This window comes from Malaya genurostris, chromosome 1 (assembly GCF_030247185.1).
Source record: "Malaya genurostris strain Urasoe2022 chromosome 1, Malgen_1.1, whole genome shotgun sequence".
In the NCBI taxonomy this organism is placed as follows: Eukaryota; Metazoa; Arthropoda; class Insecta; order Diptera; family Culicidae; genus Malaya; species Malaya genurostris.
The window spans coordinates 88,498,138-88,523,516 of record NC_080570.1 but is presented as its reverse complement, the minus strand read 5'-3'; the positions used below and the strand labels follow the sequence as shown (position 1 = coordinate 88,523,516).

Here is a 25,379-nt window from a genome sequence, read left to right as displayed (position 1 = left end):
TGAAATGGTTCGGTCGCAGTGTTTCTATTTTTCATGTATGATTTATCAATTGGACGATGTATTTGTAGTGATTCTTGGCAGTAAGATTTAGTGTCTACCGTACGAAATTAGGGGGTAAAGCGATCGACTAAGACACATTACTAAACTAAGTTAAATGCAGGATACAGGATAGTAGTGAGATCGTTCCTTAAACATTTTTTCATATTCTGTTCAATTGACAATAGCACTGCGATTCATTGTCAGCGACAATCAAATTAATGTTTCAATCAAGGTTGCTGATCGTTGCACGGAAACAAAACTCGCGTTTCATAGTTTTTCACAGCGTTAAGCTTTTCTTACCTAGCATTCATATTTTCTTAAATGCAAGCCCTCAGCGAGAGAGCTTGATTTTATGTGGTGTGTCTGTTTATTCAACTCTTTCTCACTATCCGGTGAGTTAGATCGCTTGCCAAAGCAAGTCAGTAACAAGCAGGCACTCTTTTTGTACATAAATAAACTACTTCATCTACAGGAGCAACTTCTAAAGCACACAAAAAATCAAACGGAAACATATCACCGGACCACTGCAGACATGAAAACCCATTACCTGGAAATATTCGACAGTGTCGAGCGCTTGCTCATCGACGTGAAGCAGTCATTGTCCAGTATCAGCAGAAACGGCCACAACATTTGCGGTAAAGTAGGTCAGCGCATGCAGTCATTCGAGGCCTCGTTACACAGTGCCATAAAAAACGTTAGCGATTTTAGTAAAGTCAATGACCAGCACATCAAGGAAATGAGCGAACGGCTTCTTCGCCTCGAAGAAAAATTCTTACTACCTACCAAATCTGAAGTCCCTGCAATAATACCTAACATTATTCTGAAAGAATTGAGGAATGAAGTCAAAGCAATATCGACTTCAATCTCCAGTATAGGAACCAAAGACCAAAATACCAAACCTAAGTCTCTAGCTGAAGAACTCAAAGAGAAGGAAATTCAAACATGCGACAGTGGCTGGCGCTTCATTGGAGGAAAAAAAATCTGGAAACGAGACTGGAGTGAGTATGACAAGAAACAGCGTACTCGACGACTGCAAGAAAAACATGCAGAAAAAGCAAACCTGAGACGAAAACATCGGAAGCGGAAACAACAAAATAATACAAATTACAGTATAGGCAGTAAAAAAAACAACTACTCCAACAACAGCAAACACGACAACAACAACAACAACAGCAGCAGCAACAACAACAACAACGACAATAATGTGCACTACAACAGCAACTTGAACACTAATAGTAACAATACCTGCCACAACAATAACAATAATATGTCATTACAATATACCTTAACCTTGGACAAGGACTTACTAGCAGCTGCACGGGTTCAATTCTCCGGGCATCCAGGTGCAGATATTGCCTCAAAATTCATAAATTTTCAAAAAGGTGAAACCATCAACCCTTACAAAGGAACAAGAAGTATTCAAAACAACACTACTCCGGTCTTAGGAAGTAATGACATCGAAGCTGCACCATCCACTAACTATGTGAACACATCTTCAATATCACAGAACATAAATACATCTACAGTATCACAGGACATGAGTACAGACAGCCAATTCGAAATTGATCCAATGCGTCCTCCAATTGTACGTCTTACTTCACAATCTGCAAATGGCGACGAACGCTTCTTGAAAGCAAGACTTCGTGACCCGAAAATAATGCACGTCGTCCGTCTGTATTTGTCATACATGAAAAATCAACAATCTACAGTATGCATCGAGGGTATGACACCAACTAGTATAAAAATGCTATTAGCATCAGAAGGCCTTCCAACAACACCTGACCACCTTCTACGAATCGAAGTGCATCAGGAATATGGAATGAAACCTAAGGAAGCGCTGGCCGACCTGGACTCTTATGGGAAATTTTTGACAAGTGAACACATCCGCCGACTCCAACTAATCCGGGAAGCCGAACACAATTTTACAAGGCCGAATTTTCGGAAATAACGACGCCCTCTGACGAAGGAATAGAAACAGGAATTAGTAATGTAAGTATTCCAGAATTCTCAAAAACTTCTTCGCTTCATAGACAAAATGTGACTGAAATTTTGGTCTATTGCCAAAATTTCAACCGCATGAAAAGCCCGGCCAAAATGAAAGAAATTCATCAAAATTTAATAACCTCCTCTTTCGACGTAATCCTTGGAACTGAAAGCAGCTGGGATGAAAGTGTTAGAAGCGAAGAAGTATTTGGAAATAATTTTAACGTATTCTGGCACGACCGAAATTTATCTCACTGTCAGAAAAAATCTGGAGGTGGAGTCCTCATAGCCATAAACCCTTGCTTTACTTCTGAAGAAATTATTACTCCTAAATATAAAGAATTTGAGCATGTATGGGCCAAAGTCTCAATATTGGGAGAAGAACATATTTACTGCTCTGTCTACTTCCCACCCGAAAATGCGAACAAATTCTCTTTTGAATTATTCTTTCAATCTTTAGACACAATTATTTCGAATATGGAACCCGAAGTAAAGCTACATATTTTTGGCGACTTCAATCAACGTAATGCGGACTTCATTTCTGACATTGAAAATGAATCAATCTTACTCCCAGTCGTTGGAGAAAACGAAACATTGCACTACTTTTTCGACAAAATTTCTAATTTTGGCCTACATCAAGTAAACTCCGTAAAAAATCAACAAAATGCATATTTAGACCTTCTTTTCACAAATTGCACAGAAGAATTTTGTGTGAACGCATCAAACCTGCCATTATGGAAAAATGAAGCATTTCACACCGCAACTGAATATTCATTATTTACACACAATGCATCCCTTCCCTACGACTTGGAATATGAGGAAGTGCCGGAATACAATAAAATTGACTTTGAAGAAGTCAAGTGTAGACTAAGTATAATAAATTGGCGGAACATACTGAGTACAGAAGGAAATGTCGACGTCGAAGTAAACAAATTCTATCACATTATAAACAAAATATTATCCGAAACTTTGCCCATGAAAAGAAGAAGAAAAAATCATAACAGCAAATTACCTGTATGGTTCAATTCACAACTAAAACATTTGAAAAATAGGAAACAAAAAGCACACAAAACTTACAAACAAGAAAAAAGTGACGCTCATTTTCAAAATCACTTAAATCTATGCAATCAACTCAAAATAGCCATTAACACAGCACACGAAGAATCCAACCGCAAAATTGAAAACGAAATAAAGACTTGCCCTAAGAACTTTTTTAACTACACAAAAACTAAACTAAAAAGCAACAATTTTCCATCTCAAATGCACCTCAACGAACATGTAGGGAAAAATAGTACAGAAATCTGCAATCAATTTGCAAATTTTTTCCAAGAAGTATATACATCTTATTCAGAAACTGACCGTGACCGTGAATACTTCTCTTTCATACCTGCATTTTCTTGCTCCATCTCTGTAAACTATCTATCAGAACATGACATTTCGACAGCACTGAAAAACTTAGACGCCTCAAAAGGGCCTGGACCTGACAGTATACCACCAATATTTTTAAAAAATCTTGCCGAAGAACTTACACTACCACTACAACTACTTTTTAACTTATCACTTAATAAATGTACTTTTCCTAAAGCATGGAAATCTTCCTTTCTTGTACCAATATTTAAATCTGGTGCAAAATCTAACATTCGGAACTACCGTGGAATAGCCATTATCTCATGCATTCCAAAATTTGAAAAAATTGTAAACGAAAAACTTTTTCATCAACTTAAAAATGTAATAACAAACAAACAACATGGCTTTTTTAAAGGCCGCTCAACTACAACAAATCTTTTAGAATTTATGACATTCACTCTGAATGCAATGGACGCCGGCAACTACGTAGAAACTCTTTACACTGACTTTAGCAAAGCCTTCGACCGTATTGACATACCTTTACTTCTGCACAAATTACAAAAATATGGCATAAAACATACTCTTCTTGAATGGCTCAAATCATACTTAACGAATCGTGTACAGGTAGTCCGCTTCCAAAACATTCTGTCTGAACCAATTAATGTAACATCTGGCGTACCTCAGGGTTCTCACGTAGGGCCTCTCCTTTTCATTTTACATATAAACGACATTTCCTTCATACTCAAAAATCTGAAAGTGCTTATATATGCAGACGACATGAAACTCTTCATGGAAATAAAAAATATCAACGACGCTGTAATATTCCAGAACGAAATCAATCTATTCTACATTTGGTGCTGCAAAAGTCTACTCCAACTTAATGTAAAAAAATGTAACTCAATAATTTTCAGTAGGAAAAATGAAACTATACCCACAAACATACATATAGGAAATCAACTTGTAGAAAAATGTAAAATTGTAAGAGATTTAGGCGTAATCTTAGACTCCAAGCTCACTTTTGTGGAACACTACAATACCATAATCAATAAAGCAAATAGCATGCTGGGCTTTATTAAACGCTTCAGTCATAATTTTCAGGACCCATACACAATAAAATTATTATACACTACATATGTCAGACCTATTTTGGAATATTGCAGCCTAGTATGGAATCCATACAATATTATTCACGAAGAACGCATCGAATCTATTCAAAAACAATTTCTTTTATATGCACTTCGTAAATTAAACTGGACAGCATTTCCTCTACCATCATATGAAGCACGCTGCATGCTCATCAATATACAAACACTTAAAGAACGCCGCGACCTTGCAATGCTTTATTTTATCAGCGACATTATTTCTCAACGCATTCAATCACCTTCTTTATTATCGCAACTAAATTTTTATACACCTAGCCGTCAATTACGAACCAGGAAATTATTTTTAGAAAAACAAGCTAGAACAAATTATGCAAAATACAGTCCAGTCAATCGAATAATGCGCCATTACAATCAATACTGCGAACATCTTGACCTTACTATGTCAAAAAATCAAATCAAATCTCAGCTTTGTCGTAGAAATAATGCGTAGTATGTAAGTGAACATTGTAAACATTTTATATGTAGTCTACATTTGCTTGACGAAATAAAAAAAAATAAATAAATAAACTCTGCTCGATGCTTTCAGGTAGAAGGATATACGCTGTTACCATATACTAAGGTCGAATCGAATCGAATTTCCACTCACGGCCAGTCGTTCGTTGTGATGTTTATTATAAATAGTACCATGTACCATTTGTAACATATAAATTTGTTTTCCTTATAAGTAATTACTTTGAAAGTAATCTTTTAACTAAACATCAAGGTCGACACAGGTTCCTGTCTCATGTGTGTCTGTGGTGACAATTGGTCGATGGAAGGTGTTGATGGCAGAACGAGAGGGTGCTAAATTGCATATAAATTCAAGCTAATTATACATATTAATATATGTCATAGCATATGGCAACACATCAGTTTTTTCATTCTATTATTTTATATATATATTTTATTGTACTATATTATATTGTATGACATTGTATTATATTATATTGTATTAAATTGTATTATTATATTAATTTCATCACACTATGTTTCATTGTATTTAATCATATAAAACTTTTATCACGGGGACGTAAAAGGGAGGGAGCATCAGGGCATCGGACGAATTGATGACTGGACGAGGAATTGGGGATAGCCAGCCCAAGTAACTTGAAGGAAACTTGTTTCCTTCTGAAGGTTTGACATGAGTCTGACGCGCCCTTCTCAAACAAACCATCAGGCGGGTTGTAAATATAGCGATATGCTTCATCCATGCACTGGATATTATGGTAGGAAGAGCATCTCTTATTCCCGCGGAATACGAGTAGGTGACTCTGTTTACATATCCGCCCAACCCTTTTTGTTCGCTTTTCGGTAACAGCCATATTAAGAAGGTGCATGGATGAGTCATATCGGAGCTACTGTAAGTCTACCCGCATCCACTGGCAAGTCCTTGAACTGATGGTGGCTTCACTTCACATAAACTCATTCGTTTCGCGCTTCGTAAACTTCCTTGGAGAAATCCTCTGAATCTTCCGACTTACTCAGACCGTTGCAAGCTCATAGTTCTCGATATATTGTCTGTTCGTAGAGACGTGTTTAAGGCAACTTTCGTCGCAGATCTGCTTCAATCTCGAATCGATTGTTCTGATTTCTTACACTCACTAGACACTAGACGATATTCGCCGTCGTATTCTTCGAACTCATACTTTCCTCCGTCTTCCTTCCGCTAGAACCAATTACGGTCACAACGAGCCTTTCGATAGTATGTGCAGTATATTTAATCGTTGCTCAAATGTTTTCGATTTTCACTTAACTCATAACACCATAATAATTTGTTTCTAAGATTTTTGTCTCGGTAGCGATTAGTATTGCATTGGTATTAGTATCAGAGATAATAATGGTGCTGTGTGTAGTAGTAACCAATGTAATTTAAGGAAATGTATCATTTGGTTAATTATAATATGTTGGTACAAAAGATGAGAGGTTAAATTTTGCTAAAGAAGTTGAACAAATTAAACCTTATTCTATTCCTTTCTGGAAACTTTCTAAGATTATTGAGAAACCTGAGAAACTAATTCCTGCTCTCAGGAATCAGAACAAATTGGCTCAAATGGCACGTTCCCCTTGATAAGAGTTTAGATTTGTGCCTTAAAAAGCTCAAAAACTTGCTCAGCAGTTCGAGAGTGTCCACACGGAGAACCCTTCGATCATAAAATTGCGATATCGCAGTTTTGATTTTTGCGATAGTTGATTTAACTAATATGGTTTTTGATTTACATATATTCAAGTAGTTGAAAAATATGTTGTTTTGAATGCTGTCAAATGCCGGAGACAGTTGAAAGCAAAATAATAATCGCAATGCAAAATCAACAACTTTTTTACTGATCTCGACTTGACATGATCATGATCATACAAAAATACAAAATCACTTAGAAATCAGATCAGTTCTGATGATAATGATAATTTATTCCTTGGTTAAGATCACTTGAAATCAGCAGTGATCGGTGGTTTTCCCAGCTCTGATGATATTACATGTCAATATAAAATACTGTTTATATTTTAACAACGATATTTATTTCATGAATCTCTACATACCGAACTTATTTCAAACAGATCATGACGTGTATCAGTAAGTATATTTTGATTATTTTCGCTTTGATTCAACTAATTGCAATGTCTAAAACAAATAAAACCGATTTATTTTTCAACTAACAGAATTTTGTTTCAATAACAACACCAGTTATTTCAACAAAAATATTTGTTGAAATTGAAAGGTATGTCTTCACTAATTGACAGCATTTTTTTTTTTTCAAACAGTTAAATTAGTTGTTTCAACCATCGTTTCTGCTAATAGAAAAACAAAAATGACAGTTTAGTTAAAACAACAATCGATTAGTTGTACCAAATTTTAACCAATCGAATTCAGAAAATCAACTAATATTCTGGTTGAAATGGGATCGCGGGTGGTTCCGTGGCACAATTTAAATTTGAACGTTGTAAGTCCTATTGAAAATGAAGTCTCACTGATATATGATCATATTTCAACTCAAGTGTTATTACCAAACAACATTGTTGAGACGAATTTGGATGCAATGAAGTCAATCATTAGGAAACTTAAAAACATGAAGGCTCCTGGTAATGATGGAATTTTTAATATTCTTATTAAAAATCTTCCCAATGTTGCCTTGAGACTCTTGGTTAAAAATTTCAACAAACGTTTTCCATTAGCTTACTTCCCTAAGAGATGGAAAAACACTAACGTAATTCCCATCCTTAAACCTGATAAAAACCCAACAGGAACATCAAGTTATCGTACAATTAATTTACTTTTTTCTATCAGTAAACTTTTTGAAAAAAATATCTTGTTGATAATGATGTCTCATATAAATGAGAATTCAATTTTTTTACCAGAGCAGTTTGGATTTTGTCATGAACATTCAACTACATATCAACTTGTAAGAGTAATGAACATGATAAAAGCAAATAAATGTTCTGGGTTATCCACTGGAGTTGCTATTCTAGACATAGAAAAAGCATTCGACAGTGTTTGGCAAAAAGGTTTAATAGCAAAAATGTCTGATTTCCAGTTTCCTAAGACATCATTTGCTTCATGTTTTTAAGTTTCCTAATTGTTGTAAGTTGTTAACTGCAGCTGGTGTACTTTGTTCTATAGGGGACGATGATGGATTCGTTGAAGGGGATGCTTCATTGTTTTTGGTGACTGTCACAGGTGTACTGAGGTTGCTTGGTGTGAAGGAAGCACCGTTGTCCTTTGGTGTAGTTGTCTCCTTGTCCAGTTTATCACATGGCTTACCGTAGTGAACAGCTTTTTGGCAATATTGACATGTGGCCATCTGATTGTCATAGGTAACAAATGATTTGCACGGAATTCTTGTATCTTGACCGAAAGCAAAGACATCATATTAACAAGATATCCAGCTCTCACATTTCCCGAACAAATCATTGGCAACAACATTTTTTGCGAGCATGGCGCCCTCAGGCGAGTTCGCATCGAATCTCGTATATAGAAGTAGGGAAGAGAAATGTCAAATTCGTGCGCGCCAAAATAGCAGCACTGCACACCCATACAATTGACATGATATGTTGAATATGACACCGTGCGATGGCTTTGCTGAACTGAAGATTGATTTCGCTCCAAGCTGACAGGGTCTGCCGAAAGTCACATAAGAAGGTATAGCCTTCTTCAAGTGTATGCGTAATAAGCGTACGCCATTTAGAATACCGGGAAATAAATTCTTCCACTTTTCTTTTTCGATAGAGAGAATCTCTACGTCGACATAGTTTTGCGGATATATGAATCGGTGACGCTAGAGGGAAGAGCATGCACACGCACTTCTATAACAGTATCATCCATATATACTGTTCTCGTTTTCCACATAGTGCACATTGTTAGTGTCTTTTGTGAATAGAATTGCATCCAACTCTTTATAAAACTAAAACATTAATTGTCTCATTGCATTGGAGTAAACGTTGAATGTCAAGATGCATTTGCTCCTTAAGCAAACCTTCAAATTCTCGTGTCGAAGGTCGAGTTTTGCAATACCTGAAGTCAACAACAATTGTATTCTTTCATGTCGGCGGTAGCTTTTGTTCGTTTGGTTCACTCATTTCGTGGTCGTTCTATTGTTCATTACACAAAAAAGTTGGTCGATATGTTGTGAGTTTTTGCAAATCGCCTTCAAAGAAATTGAATTGTTCGCCGGTGCATTGGAATGAAAAATATGCTCCAGCGATGAAATAAATTCCATGAATGGTTTCAATTTTCGATTCCCATTAATTGGACAAACGTCTTTCGAATGCGATTTACCACAATCCAAACACCGTATGTCCATATGACAATTTTTGGTTCCATGGCCGAAGCCTTTTTTCATAAGTATTACTTGGGAAGGGGCAAAACCAAGCAATTCTTTTAGTTCGTTTTTAATTTCATCAGTACTTATCATTTGATAAGCTTTTCAAGACAGCATTGAAGGTTCTGTCTGATTTTATATCATATGAATAAGATTTATGAAGTTTCTCGGACAAGTATCGGATAAGACGTTCTTAATCTTCCAATTCATCAACCAAGACTCGACATTCTCCTCTTCGTCCGATTTGAAATGAGACTTTTACTTCCGGGAGAACAGTAGAAAGCTTAGAATGGAATGCTTTAAAGTAGGAAATCATCACCGTCACTGGTGGCATAGATCGTTGTTTGTTCTCAGAACGACAAGCGTCCATTTTGGGAATTTTAGAAGAATTTTCTTCTATGTCGCTACAATCAGATTCTGGAAGAATCTCGTAAGTATTGTTAGACGACATAGAATCAACGGAAGAATTGTTATTAGAAAAAATTTGATTAACGGATTGTGATATATTCCGTATTGAATTATTTTTAGCCTTAGGCTTGTTGCCTTTCCGGTTGGAAGCAGGCATTTTTGAAATGAATGAAATTTGAAATTAAATTAACTAAGCTAAATTAGTCTTCGATTAGAGTCCTAATTTAGAAAAGTCTTGATAAAGACTGATTTTGTGGTAGTCTTAATAAAGACTGATTAGTTCGAAGAATAGTTCGAAGAATAGCTAGCCTTGAAAAGGCTGATTAATTTCTTAGTCTTGAAAAAGACCGATTATATTAAAATATAGCCTCGATAAAAGCTGACTAATTGTTAGTCTTTAAAAAGACTGTTAGTGATTCAAGTAGCCTTAGAGAAGAGCCTTGAATCAATGAAACTCTAGGTAGCCAGAAACGTCAGAGAAGACATTGCACTCCGTTGCAAAACAAAAAGTGTTCTGTAAATAGCAGAAACTTTACGTCTGCTTAGCGGTTCAAATTGAACTGCCGAGTTTAGCACTAAGCAGTTCAATTTGAACTGCTCTGCACTGATGAGTCAAAGACGAAACGTAAAAATAATAACAGAAAAAATTTCTAGAATCCAAGAACTATACACGTGCGGTGCGAACGACTGTTCAACATCGACTCGAGATTTAATTTTATTTTATTTAAATATTTCTCTTATAATTGAAATTTTACTATACATAAGTTTTAATTTTGATATTATTAATTTACAAAAAAATCAGTTAATGTAATGGATGATCTCATGGACGATCATCCAAATCCGATTCCGAATACTAGTAAGGGCTTAAATATTCCCGGAACTACAAGATACCTTAGATAACTTATCCGTTTGAGCTGATCGTCTGGGTATCTAATTCTCTGCGGAGAAAGCAGAGCTGGTCGTCTTTTCAAGAAAGCATGATCTCGCACAGGTCCAGCTCCATAAGTATGGAAAGAATCATCGCTTTTGACTTTCAAATACCAAGGGGTGTGGTTTGATGCCAAATGGGAGCAAGTCATTTCGCCGAATGCTATTTCGCCGAAAGTCGTTTCGCCGAATAAGTCATTTCGCCGAAAGTCGTTTCGCCGAAAGTCGTTTCACCGAAAGGGTCATTTTCCCGAAAGGGGTGTATCACCGTAAAGGTAGTTTAAATACATATTTTTTGTGTTATTATGCGTGCATATAACTGATATGGCGTTATTAATATGTTATGTGTGTTATTATGCGTGCATATAACTGAAGCCGAGATGAAATAAAGCAGCTAAGGCGACGCCGGCTGAGTTGGCCGCCAACCCGCCGTCGGAAGTGGCGGCCTCTTGCATACAAACATGTAACCGACTCGTTTGCCCGGTCTACTAAAGCTAGGTTTCTTTGCTTTAGTTAGGTCCGAACGAACGAAATGACTTTCGGCAAAATGACATTCGGTGAAGTAGCCCACTCGGCGAAATGACCCTTTCGGCGAAATGACTTTCGGCGAAACGGCTTTCGGCGAAATGACCCTGGTATATTCCAAATGCACGTGGGGAAAACATATCTGAAAACGAAATGATGAAATATTTATGCGTTCGCTTTCGTTCCGCTGTAATCTCTCATATTATTAAACTTGAACGAATTCAGTATCGTTGTTTGCGAATCGCCTTAGCTGCATGCATTCGACACATACAATGAGTCTTGAAGTTCTGATGGGAGTTCTTCCATTGAAAGATCGCTTTTGGGAGCTTTCATCATAACTGCTAATAAGATGTGAGGTACTGAATCCCTTGGTAACTTCGAAAGACTAGTCGAGCTTCAATCTCAAACAAGATTCATGACAGTAAATTTTAACCATATGTCAGGAAATCAACCTTTCAGTTACATACGCACATACATACACACATATTTATTTATTTATTCGTCAAACAAATGTAGACTACAGACAAAAGAGGTACAATGGTTTCTTATATGCTATACATTATTTCTACGGTTTGGTTTAAATTTTTCTTTTATTTGTTTCCTGGAAATAGTAAGATCGATTTTTTGGCAATTTTCGTTATAAATTCTTTATTTTTTTCCAAGAATAATTGACGACTTCTGAGATGGCGACTAGGTACATGGGTTCCATACTATGCAGTATTCTAAAATTGGCCTGACGTAAGTTGTATATGGGGCATTCCACGTAAAATCAGCTACTCAACCATTTTTTTTCATCTAACTATTTTTTTTGGTAAAGAACTCGGAAGTATTCAACACGTATTTTTTATTTCAATATGGTACGTGAAATTTTCGAAATATGATTTTTTGAAATTTCGCGTTTTCGAAAAAGAGCCTTTTTTCAACAGCCTATACTGTAAAATCTAATAAAGATACAAAAATTAATCCAAGATATGAAATGTGCGTCTTTTCCTTAGCTTTCAAATAAGCGATTCCATAAAACAACCTTTAATGTTAACACAATGAAAAATGTTAAAAATTAATAAACAAATAAAAAAAATTCAAACTTGAGCCTTATTTTTTGTTGAAAAATGAAACCTTAGGGGTTTACTCAATCTTGGCAAAGTTTCAGAGTGGAAAGATCAATACTTTCGAAGCAGTGAATTTTTCAATTACGACCCGCACGCGCGTAGCGTACCACAACAAAATCGCTCGGATACGGGCTAAACTTATCGACATATGTCGCGCCACAGATCGAATATTAACTTTGTCAGTTAATTTCTAGCAGTGTTAGTTTTAGTAATAAAATAATGGTGACATAAAGTGTTTGCACAGTTGCAATTTTTCTATGATTTGATTTTCCTGGTTTACAAAAACTAAATACTTCAAACTTTTATTTTTAATTCCTTGTCTCCGTGCGGCTCAACATAGTGAAACGATTGTGTTCAAGAAATAGTTTTACATTTTTCGAAACGACTTTTAAGAAATTTCTCTGCTTTTAAATAACATTTGTATATGACTGAAATATTGGGTAGAGAAGATGCTTTCCTAGTCCGCTCATACAATTCATTCGTGGTCGAAATTTGACAATCATTGATTATTTGTAAACTTGCGCGACGTGCCATTCTTTTGATAGTTCCTCCAGCACCGTCGCATGGCCCTTTTCCATGAGCTGTCGCGTGAAAATTCCACTGTGAAAAAGAATAAAAACAATCCCCGTGATGAAACATATTCGCAAAGTGTTTTACATTTTTGAATTGCTGAGGAGCGCCGTCAGAAAATGGATACACTAGCTTATATGTGGATAGTATTGTGAAAAATGTCATCTGGTGCCGATCGCCAGCTGAAGGCTGAATCTGCAAAGTCGACCACTGCGACCTCAATACAACATTATCCAATTATTCTATCCTAGTTTTAAGTTAGTCGTTAATAAAATTAGAAAAAGCTCTTGGAATCTTAGAGCTTAAGCAGGGTGCCTTAAAAATTATATTATTGAATAAAAAAAACTACAGCAAAATCTGTTCATTCTATAATACAAAACAATGGGGAATATGGTCGCTTGGTCGTTGTTCCAATGAAAGTCAGTTATGGCGTTTTGAATAACGAAGGCAAATTATTAAACTGCAAAATCTCCAATTATTAAACTTTCGTCACTCTTCAATTTTTTTTCGCATTTTGAAAATATGAAGTTTGTTTTCGAGCAATTTTCAAATGCATGTGCAGCTCAGCCATAGCCGAAGCAGAAAAAAAGTCAAGTCGCCGGAGAGATCGGATCGGTCGGATCGCCATCATGCGGATAGCCTTTTAAGCCGTATCCGAGCGAATTGCGCTGCGGTACGCTACACGCGTGCCGGTCGTGATTGAAAAATTCACTGCTCCGAAAGTATTGATCTTTCCACTCTGGAACTTTGCAAGATAGAGTTAAAGTTTTCATTCGTGGCGTCTCTTGATTCTGTATCTGTGAGAGTCCTTGATCCAAATGCAATAGGTTTTTCGAGCCCATTTTGTATTTGTGAGAGTACTGCTCCTAACGCATAATGCGACGCATCTGTTGTTAGAACAAATGGTTTGTCGAATTGTGGGTAGGCGAGTACTTGGTCTGTCGCTATGACTTTTTTTAGAGTGTTACATGGGTTTATATATTCGGGGTCAGTAGTGTTCAACACGGTTTCTTTCTTCAAATATTTTGTCATATTTCTAGTGATTTTTTAAATGTCTTTAATGAATCTTCGGTAGTATCCGGCAAGGCCTTGTCATTTTTTGTTATGGGCCACTTCAGTATTTTGCTTATCTTTTCGGGGTTTGGTTTGACCCCATCTTCTGTTACGATATGGAGTTCCGTTTCTTTTTTCATGAATTCGCACTTGTCTAACTGAACTTTTAGGTTGAATTTTGAAAGTCTCTTCAAGTTGAGTGTGATATTTTTAAGGTGTTTATTTAGGTTTCTTCCAATAATGACAATATCGTCTAGATATACATAGCAGTTACTGCCTATGTAATCTCCGAGGATATTATTCATTGCCCCCTGAAAAGTAGTGGGTGCATTTTTAAATTCAAAAGGCATTCGTGTGAATTCAAAATGCCTTTCGTGGGTAGAAAACGCAGTCTTTTCTTTATGTTCCGAATACATTTCTATTTGATGGAACCCGGATTTGAGATCAAGAGTGATGAAATACGCAGATTTACCGAGATTGTCGAGTATATCTTCCATTTGAGAAATCGGGTTTTTGTCGTTTATGATCTTTTCGTTTAATTTTCAATAGTTGACTACAACACGAACTTTACGTTTTCACGATGCCTCATTTTTCTTTGGTACAACCCAAATAAGAGCCGAGTATGGGCAAACTGAGTGGGTTATAATACCGTTATCTTAAAGGTCTTTGATCTGTTCCTCTACGTCTTTCTTGAAATTGTGAGGATAGCGGTAATTTTTTGTATATACTGGTATATTGTCAGTTGTTATGGTTTTGTGTTTTATCGCTGTCATCGGCAAATTTTTCTCCCTCTTTCAATAGGACTTGTTGATTTTTATAAATGAGGTCGATTAGATTTGACTTCTCTAGAGGTGATAAATGGTCTAGCTTTAAGAGTTTGGTGATTTTATCTTGGGGAGATGTATTGTTGTCAGTGATTGGTAGAGGTTCAAATGCCTCGAAATGATTAACGTGCAGTTCTAACTTCAGAAGATTGAGTAATGTTTTGGTTGTGGATATTATATTTACTGTTGATTTTAAATTTGCTGAATTGTAGAGGCCAGGTTTATGTAGGTGTTTTTGCATAGCTTCTGGAATGCTGGGACGAACCAATCATCATTTGAATTTGTTTACAAAGTTACTGTGCAAGAATATAGTTTTGGATTCCCTGGATAGTATTTTTGAAATTTAAGAGTTTTTTTTCTGGTATTTTGACGATTTTTTTACAATCAATTCTGGCCCTGTGTTTGGCAAAAAATTGAGTGAAATTTTAGTTCATAGAATGTTAGTGGTAGTATGAGCCCATTGAATATATCCCGTTTGCCCTTCGTATTTATTTCTTTGTTGCCAGATATGTTCTTAATAATTGTTTTCTTTGTGGTTGTTACATTGTTTAGTATATTAGGGGAGATAAGGTTTCTATTTGCCCCTGAAGTAAGGAAAGTAACCTGGGGGATACTTATACTGAAGTAAGGTAAATAGTTTTAGTTAGACTTTTCTCCGATTTATTATTTATTTATTATTTATTATTTATTATTTTCGTCAAGCAAATGTAGACTACATATAAATTGTTTACAATGTTCACTTACATACTACGCATTATTTCTACGACATAGCTGAGATTTGATTTGATTTTTTGACATAGTAAGGTCAAGATGTTCGCTGTATTGATTGTAATGGCGCATTATTCGATTGACTGGACTGTATTTTGCATAATTTGTTCTAGCTTGTTTTTCTAAAAATAATTTCCTGGAACGTAGTTGACGGCTAGGTATATAAAAATTTAATTGCGATAATAATGGAGCTGATTGAATGCGTTGAGAAATAATGTCGCTGATAAAATAAAGCATTGCAAAGTCGCGGCGTTCTTTAAGTGTTTGTATATTGATGAGCATGCAGCGTGCTTCATATGATGGTAGAGGGAATGTTGTCCAGTTTAATTTACGAAGTGCATATAAAAGAAATTGTTTTTGAATAGATTCGATGCGTTCTTCGTGAATAATATTGTATGGATTCCATACTAGACTGCAATATTCCAAAATAGGTCTGACATATGTAGTGTATAATAATTTAATTGTATATGGGTCCTGAAAGTTATGACTGAAGCGTTTAATAAAGCCCAGCATGCTATTAGCCTTATTGATTATGGTATTGTAGTGTTCAACAAAAGTGAGCTTGGAGTCTAAGATTACGCCTAAATCTCTTACAATTTTACATTTTTCTACAAGTTGATTTCCTAGATGTATGTTTATAGGTATAGTTTCATTTTTCCTACTGAAAGTTATTGAGTTACATTTTTTTACATTGAGTTGGAGTAGACTTTTGCAGCACCAAATGTGGAATAGATTGATTTCGTTCTGGAATATTACAGCGTCGTTGATATTTTTAATTTCCATGAAGAGTTTCATGTCGTCTGCATATATAAGCACTTTCAGATTTTTGAGTATGAAGGAAATGTCGTTTATATGTAAAATGAAAAGGAGAGGCCCTAAGTGAGAACCCTGAGGTACGCCAGAAGTTACATTAATTGGTTCAGACAGAATGTTTTGGAAGCGGACTACCTGTACACGATTCGTTAAGTATGATTTGAGCCATTCAAGAAGAGTATGTTCTATGCCATATTTTTGTAGTTTGTGTAGAAGTAAAGGTATGTCAATACGGTCGAAGGCTTTGCTAAAGTCAGTGTAAAGAGTTTCTACATAGTTTCCGGCGTCCATTGCATTCAGAGTGAATGTCATAAATTCTAAGAGATTTGTTGTAGTTGAGCGGCCTTTAAAAAAGCCATGTTGTTTGTTTGTTATTACATTTTTAAGTTGATGAAAAAGTTTTTCGTTTACAATTTTTTCAAATAATTTTGGAATGCATGAGATAATGGCTATTCCACGGTAGTTCCGAATGTTAGATTTTGCACCAGATTTAAATATTGGTACAAGAAAGGAAGATTTCCATGCTTTAGGAAAAGTACATTTATTAAGTGATAAGTTAAAAAGTAGTTGTAGTGGTAGTGTAAGTTCTTCAGCAAGATTTTTTAAAAATATTGGTGGTATACTGTCAGGTCCAGGCCCTTTTGAGGCGTCTAAGTTTTTCAGTGCTGTCGAAATGTCATGTTCTGATAGATAGTTTACAGAGATGGAGTTGGAAAATGCTGGTATGAAAGAGAAGTATTCACGGTCACGGTCAGTTTCTGAATAAGATGTATATACTTCTTGGAAAAAATTTGCAAAGTGATTGCAGATTTCTGTACTATTTGTCCCTACATGTTCGTCGAGGTGCATTTGAGATGGAAAATTGTTGCTTTTTAGTTTAGTTTGTGTGTAGTTAAAAAAGTTCTTAGGGCAAGTCTTTATTTCGTTTTCAATTTTGCGGTTGTATTCTTCGTGTGCTGTGTTAATGGCTATTTTGAGCTGATTGCATAGATTTAAGTAATTTTGAAGATGAGCGTCACTTTTTTCTTGTTTGTAAGTTTTGTGTGCTTTTTGTTTCCTATTTTTCAAATGTTTTAATTGTGAATTGAACCATACAGGTAATTTGCTGTTATGATTTTTTCTTCTTCTTTTCATGGGCAAAGTTTCGGCTAATATTTTGTTTATAATGTGATAGAATTTGTTTACTTCGACGTCGACATTTCCTTCTGTACTCAGTATGTTCCGCCAATCTATTATACTTAGTCTACACTTGACTTCTTCAAAGTCAATTTTATTGTATTCCGGCACTTCCTCATATTCCAAGTCGTAGGGAAGGGATGCATTGTGTGTAAATAATGAATATTCAATTGCAGTGTGAAACGCTTCATTTTTCCATAATGGCAGGTTTGATGCGTTCACACAAAAGTCTTCTGTGCAATTTGTGAAAAGAAGGTCTAAATATGCATTTTGTTGATTTTTTACGGAGTTTACTTGATGCAGGCCAAAATTACCTTCTGATGCTAATAGCATTTTTATACTAGTTGGTGTCATACCCTCGATGCATACTGTAGGTTGTTGATTTTTCATGTATGACAAATACAGACGGACGACGTGCATTATTTTCGGGTCACGAAGTCTTGCTTTCAAGAAGCGTTCGTCGCCATTTGCAGATTGTGAAGTAAGACGTACAATGGGAGGACGCATTGGATCAATTTCGAATTGGCTGTCTGTATTCATGTCCTGTGATATTGCAGACGTATTTATATTCTGTGATATTGGAGATGTGGGTGGTGCAGCTTTGATGTCATTACTTCCTAAGACCGGAGTAGTGTTGTTTTGAATACTTCTTGTTTCTTTGTAAGGGTTGATTGTTTCACCTTTTTGAAAATTTATGAATTTTGAGGCAATATCTGCACCTGGATTCCCGGAGAATTGAACCCGTGCAGCTGCTAGTAAGTCTTTGTCCAAGGGTAAGGTATATTGTAATGACATATTATAGTTATTGTTGTGGCAGGTATTGTTACTATTAGTGTTCAAGTTGCTGTTGTAGTGCACATTATTGTCGTTGTTGTTGTTGTTGTTGTTGCTGCTGCTGTTGTTGTTGCTGTTGTTGTTGTTGCTGTTGTTGTTGTTGTCGTGTTTGCTGTTGTTGGTGTAGTTGTTGTTTTTACTGCGTATACTGTAATTTGTATTATTTTGTTGTTTCCGCTTCCGATGTTTTCGTCTGAAGTTTGCCTTTTCTGCTTGTTTTTCCTGCAGCCGTCGAGTGCGCTGTTTCTTGTCATACTCACTCCAGTCTCGTTTCCAGATTTTTTTACCACCAATGAAGCGCCAGCCACTGTCGCATGTTTGAATTTCCTTCTCTTTGAGTTCTTCAGCTAGAGACTTAGGTTTGGTATTTTGGTCTTTGGTTCCTATACTGGAGATTGAAGTCGATATTGCTTTGACTTCAACTCTCAATTCTTCCAGAATAGTGTTAGGTATTATTGCAGGGACTTCAGATTTGGTAGGTCGTAAGAATTTTTCTTCGAGGCGAAGAAGCCGTTCGCTCATTTCCTTGATATGCTGGTCATTTACTTTACTAAAATCGCTAACGTTTTTTATGGCACTGTGTAGCGAGGCCTCGAATGACTGCATGCGCTGACCTACTTTACCGCAAATGTTGTGGTCGTTTCTGCTGATACTGGACAATGACTGCTTCACGTCGATGAGCAAGCGCTCGACACTGTCGAATATTTCCAGGTAATGTGTTTTCATGTCTGCAGTGGTCCGGTGATACGTTTCCGTTTGATTTTTTGTATGCTTTAGAAGTTGCTCCTGTAGATGAAGTAGTTTTAGAGTTTCAGCTCCTGTCCTTATTAAATGTTGACAGTCGGCACACACTGGTACCATAAATGCCAGAATAAAGTTTTCTTGATGCCGCTGCACGCCGATGCAGGCTGAATGGTACGATTTTTCACAGAATTCGCATTTCCAAAGGAAGCGATCGTCAATATTAATACACGATTTTACACCGCACTTCATTATTCTAGATAAAATTTGTCCGAAAGGCTATATAAAAAAAGGCCCGCGCGCGACGTAGACTACGCGTCAAAAAAATAAATAAATATAAATTACTTGCGGAGCGCTCGAAAAAGCGAACCGCGCCCGATGACTGTTCGAGGCGAAAAAGATTGGGCTTGGTGAAAATTTAATTCGTTTTCACTGTGTTCCTCGTGGCTGGAGTCTTCTTCTAAGTCTGAGACTTCGTGATTATTGATGTTACGTTTTATCCTGTTTTGCAAGAGTTTTGTCGTGAATACGACTTACTTTACTATGGGGTGCCTTTTCAAAATTTACCCTCTGAGAGAGTGATAAGTTTTTGATCGTGAATATCTCTTGTTGTATCTAACGAATCAACATAATTTTTACTACATGCCATCGGAAATATGATCACAATTTTATGATAAAATATTCAGTTATGTGACAATAATACAAAATTAAACTTTTCTGAATTGTTTGATATGAACGAGTATCAAAGAAGATAATTCATAAGGCGCGTTTGCCTTTCTCGTATTTTTAAAGCTCATAGTTCAGTGATCTGTGAAAGGATTTATATAATCTAACTACCAATAGAACCGAAATTTTTCAACTTAAACGTGTATAGCAAAAGCATTGAAGTATTTCAATAGAACACTATTGAAAAACCTGTATCATTTGACCCATGTCAACACTAGCCAATCAGAACGCGTTCTAAGGAAGAGAACAAAATATCTGCTGCTGTACAAGAAATCGTTCGAGAAAATGTTCCGAACAGTTCAAATAAAATTCAAATCCGAAATGAAATAATCGACATTAAAATTCTGTATGCGGCTTTTTTATAGCCGTTAGGACCACCCATTAGTGAAAAAGCTACAAGTTAGGACCGCCCATTAGTGAAAAAGCTATGAAATCACGTAAAAAGAAAAGTTTGGATTCTATCGCCACTGCGAGCAGATGTATTTTGTGTCGTTTGCAAAGCTAGTTTCGCTTTCGGCAAGAGCGATTACGTCACAGCTGCCAGTCATTGCATTGGTGAAAAAACAACGGTGGAGAGCATCACACAAAATCAGCCCTTCTAATGGCTCTAAAAGTTTTCTAAAGAACTATTACTATTTCTTGCTCGCAAATAGAAGGTAAAAATCCTCAGTTTAGTCCAAATCTAGAACAGTTTGGTTAGATTTGTGCACTTTTCGCTGTGTGAAATTCACAGTAATCGAGATCAAGTGAAGCCTTCTATGTTTTTTACGCAAAATGTGGAAAAGGGGAATACTTGCATAATTCATACAATTGATCAACTAATTAATATTCGGAACTGTTGAGGAACATGTCAGTTGTTTTCGTATTCACGACATCCAGTTATGTCTCTGGTATTACCCACCCGCCTTTTTTATGTTTTGTACAATTAGTTTAGTTGTTTGGTAATATTTATGGACGGACATGCCTGCGCTCTGCTTTGTTTTCCATAGCTGCGCTTTGTATGTTGAAAGTTCAAATTTATTTCGTAGTGTATTGATAAGAATTTCTTTCGCTTCTTCGAAACTGTTGATGTCGCATTCAACTTGCCTGCTCGTATATTATTCAACTTGCCTGCTAGTATATTGAAAACATATCATCAGTCACTAAAGGTTTAAATCTAGCAAGAGTTTTTTCAACTGTGTTAATCCATGCATTTAATTGTTTTTTGTTTCCATCAAAGGCGGGAATAGTTTTAATCGGATCTAGTATCCTAGACAAGGAATCCATAAGACTTCTGCTGTGAATTTGTCTTTCATCATTAAAAAGGATAGGGACTCGTTAAGTGTTTGCTGATTTTGCAAAGCGTAGAGTTGCCGATCGTGGTCGGCTTGTTTTTCATTAAGTTTTGTGAGCTGACCAGTAATTTGAGCCAGCGCGTTTGCTATTTGTTCATCCATATTGTTCTTTTCTTCGAGCGATATGCTCGACAGTAAAGGTATTTGAATTTTAAGGGAATGTGTGAAAATTCACCTGATTCCTCAGAGCTAGCGTCGGATTCATTAGTGTCCGAATTCTCTCGTGTTGTGGGTTTAAGGAAATTCCTAGTAGCTTCTAATGCACTTTTGGATCTTCTGGGAAGCTTAGGCATTAAATTTGGTTCTGGTAAAGATTACACGTTCTCTTAGAACTCGTTTTATCTTTCGACGACGTAACGTAGAATCCTATTCATCGCGGCGGAACTTCGACTTCGTTGCGCGCCTAGTGCTGGCGAATGCTTTTCGCGGGTGTACTTCGGCTCAGTTGGTAGGCTGGAGTCTTTGCACTGTTTTTCGATAAACTGGTCTTCTAATCACTGCACGGCTGCGTCAAACACATATGTAAGGCCGTGATCACCTTTTCAAAAAAAGAAAACTTTTTTCACGTTAAACATAACTTCGTTCACATTGAGGATAACTTGATTTACATTAACGATAACTACACTCTTTGATTCACAATTAGGAACTGGCTCGCTGTCCGCATGGTCAGTCGGTTTTGTTAACTAAACTGCTGACCATGCTCCATCAGTACATCCGCGTGGCTGTTGCCGCGTAGATGAACTGCTGACGATGGTGATTAGTCCAACACGTAACTATATACATATGAGAAAGGCATGGATGGTGGAGTAAAACAGGTTTTTATTTCATTGTATCCTTAGACAAGACATGAAAAAATACTCGTGAAACAAACATAGTTTGATTTTAAATCCCTTCAAACTAATCGAATGAAACTGCCACCGAAAGGCTAGAGCCAGGATAAGTAAACAAATAAATAATAAAAAGATTGATATACTTACCACTTTTTCTTATATAACTATCCGCAAATGCTAAACATGTAACTGCCTCAAAACTTGCATTATCCAGGCTAGACAGAGAAGACGACCGTGATCTTGAAATAAATTCGTCCAATTTATCTGCAAAAAAAAATCTTTTTAACTTTTCGAAAGTTTCCATATATATATATATATATATATATATATATATATATATATATATATATATATATATATATATATATATATATATATATATATATATATATATATATATATATATATATATATATATATATATATATATATATATATGTATATATGTGTATATATATATATATATATATATGAATATATGTGTATATATATATATATATATATATATATATATATATATATATATATATATATATATATATATATATATATATATATATATATATATATATATATATATATATATATATATATATATATATATATATATATATATATATATATATATATATATATATATATATAATTTTTTTTATTCCATCCAATGGTGAAATAATATTATAAAGCCAATCTATCGAACAGATGCAGTAGATCTTATTCTAATGGATTTTCTGTATCAGATGAGACTACTGGAGCTGATATGAATGGGAGTACCGCTACCCAATATGAGAAAGACAAAAAGTACGGGTGTGTAATGTCAGATACATAACTGATTGTCGTGAATACGAATAAAACTGACACTCTTTCTTAAACATTCGAATATCAATTAGTTGATCAATTGTGTGAATTGTGCAAGCTTTCCTCTTTTTCACTATTTCACTAGAATTTGAAACGATAGTTCTAAACTAAAGTACAGATTAGTTACATTAAACATTCTGACACACAATTAAATATTACGAAATAACCAGTACAGTTCTTCATGATAACATAATGGTGGTTCTGAAAGGAACCTTTCATTAATAGGCTTTCAAGTCGGTGCTAAGCATTTTATATAGAATATCAGCAGAAAGTTCTACTACAAACTACAAGTGGTTGAAAAATGGGCGTATACAGTATAGTGAAGAAAATTTTGCATAATTCTTTGGGTATACAATTATTGTTCTGAATAGAAACATACAGAATTTTGATGTCAATTATTTCGTTTCGGATTTAAATATTTCAGAGAAGAAAGTTATCAAAATGCCGTTCGAGATAAATTTCTGGCATTCAGAAATTCTATTTGGCATTGTGTAATTCTCTAAGATATTAATTAAGCACTGTTGCGAATTTTACACTGCGAAAATTGCACAAAGCTAATCAAATTATCCTAAAAACTGACTTTGTGACCTGAGCGTTTGAGGCTTTAGCCTACACAAAAGGTCTACTTTCATTGCCGACTGCTCCTCCTGACCTCCAGTTCCGTCTGTAGCAATAAGAGAAATGAACAGTTTTTATTCAAAGATTACATTTTCTATTTGTTCAGTAGTTTCTGATATGTGCCTGACTACCTCAAAACCGTCGTCCGGATGCGTAAAAGACAAGTGAGTGTGATGAATTTTCCTCATTATTTCCAAAGGTTTTAGAAAATTTTGTTTTTCAATTATGTTTAGGGTTTTCTCACGCTGTTGAAAATTTAATCACGAATTCCTGTTCATATTTCCGATAGCTTGTAAAAAAATATGTTGTTGGGTTAAGTACATCAAAAGATATTCGTGGTAAAGTTCTGCCCATTCTTGTACAGGGTAAATTTTGAAAAGGCGCCCCATAGTAAAGTAAGTCGTATTCAGGACAAAAGAGCCGATTTGAAGAATTCTGGAATTAGGAACTGGACCTGAGCTCATGAATTAGATTCAAAACTTAGAACAAACTCAGAATTCAGTTGGATTTTAATGGACTACAATTTCGAAACTGAAATCAGTTCCGGATCTTTCTCCAGAATCCAGTTCAGCACGCAGGCTCTGAATTCTAAACCCATATTCCGGAACTAAGCTCTGAAACTTGAAGACGATTTCTCGCCACGTCTACCAAAATGGGTTGCATAGAGTACAGTAAGACGTCGCATCATTCTTTAGGAGTATTATTATGATTCTAAATAGAAGAATTCTGGAATAAGGAACTGGACCTGAGTTCAAGAACTATATTTAGAATTAAGAGCAGACTCAGAGTTCAGTTGCAATTCTAGAACTACCATTTCGAAACTGAAATCAGTTCCGGGATATAGTTCCAGAATCCAGTTTCAGAATGCGAATGAGAGTTGCTATCTGAGCGTTTAAGGTTTTAACCACGCAGAAGGAGCACTCTCCGTCGCTGTTGGTTGATGATATCGCTCCCTCGACGACGGGAAAGCAAATGGTATATCATTCTCACGACGTCTGCTTCCATCCAACACACAAGAAGAAATGATCGATTTTCGACCACGGTTCCCCTTTTACACGCATTCAGATGAGGATATGTTCCTAACTACCTCTAAATCGTCGTCCTTGCGCAAAAAAGCCAAGCAATTTATTTTTTCCTAAATTCCTGATCATATTTTTGATGAAATGGTGAAAGAATTATGTTGCTGCCATTAATACAAGTCGAGATATTCACGATTGAGTTCTGCCCATTCTCCCATTTGGCTAATTTTGAAAAGGCACCCCATAGTAAAGTAAGTCGTATTCACGACAAAAAGTGCAATTCAAAATCATTCAATAGAAACATTGAAACACAATCATTATATTTATGATTAGGAAGTCAAATAGTATAAAAATATAGAACTGTGCGTGATTTATGCATTATTTTGGACTCTTAACTCACATTCATCGAACACTACACGAACACTCAGTAAAGCAAATAGTATACTTGGCTTTATTAAACGTTTCTGCAATAGGTCCTGAAGACTATGTATATACAATTAAATCATCATATATCACGTACGATAGACCAATCCTACAATGTTGTAGCGTAGTATGGAATCCATACAACGTCACTCTGGACCACTTTTTAGATTTTGCACTTATAAAGTATGTTGTATGCCTATCCATGTACATCGAATTGAGGAACACCGACAATTAGCAATGCTTTACTTCATTACCGACAATATATTGCCAAACATACAATCTGCACCATGACTTTCATCCGTTACTTAAGAGATCTTATTTTTGTAAGTGTTCTAGAACAAATTAAGCAAGAAATAGTTTAATCAACAAAATTTCGCTTCGCTACTTCTTTGCTAATTTTTTTCAAATAGAAGAACGGGAAGTTCGTAAAAGTATGCTTTAGTGTTGGAGTGTCAACCATATTATTTTCGACAGTGACAGCCATTTGATCTTCGAAGATAA

General features: G+C 35.7%; 1 protein-coding gene across 4 annotated transcripts in view; it reads right to left on the bottom strand.

Annotated features, from left to right (window-relative positions):
- Window positions 1-25,379, bottom strand: part of LOC131440669 (syntaxin-binding protein 5) — a 444,075-nt gene that overhangs the window by 185,857 nt on the left and 232,839 nt on the right. For all 4 annotated transcript variants that reach the window (XM_058612147.1, XM_058612149.1, XM_058612148.1 and 1 more), the window contains one exon: window positions 22,108-22,224. In XM_058612147.1, the coding sequence (XP_058468130.1) occupies window positions 22,108-22,224 (117 nt within the window). The remainder of the gene's footprint in view (window positions 1-22,107; window positions 22,225-25,379) is intronic.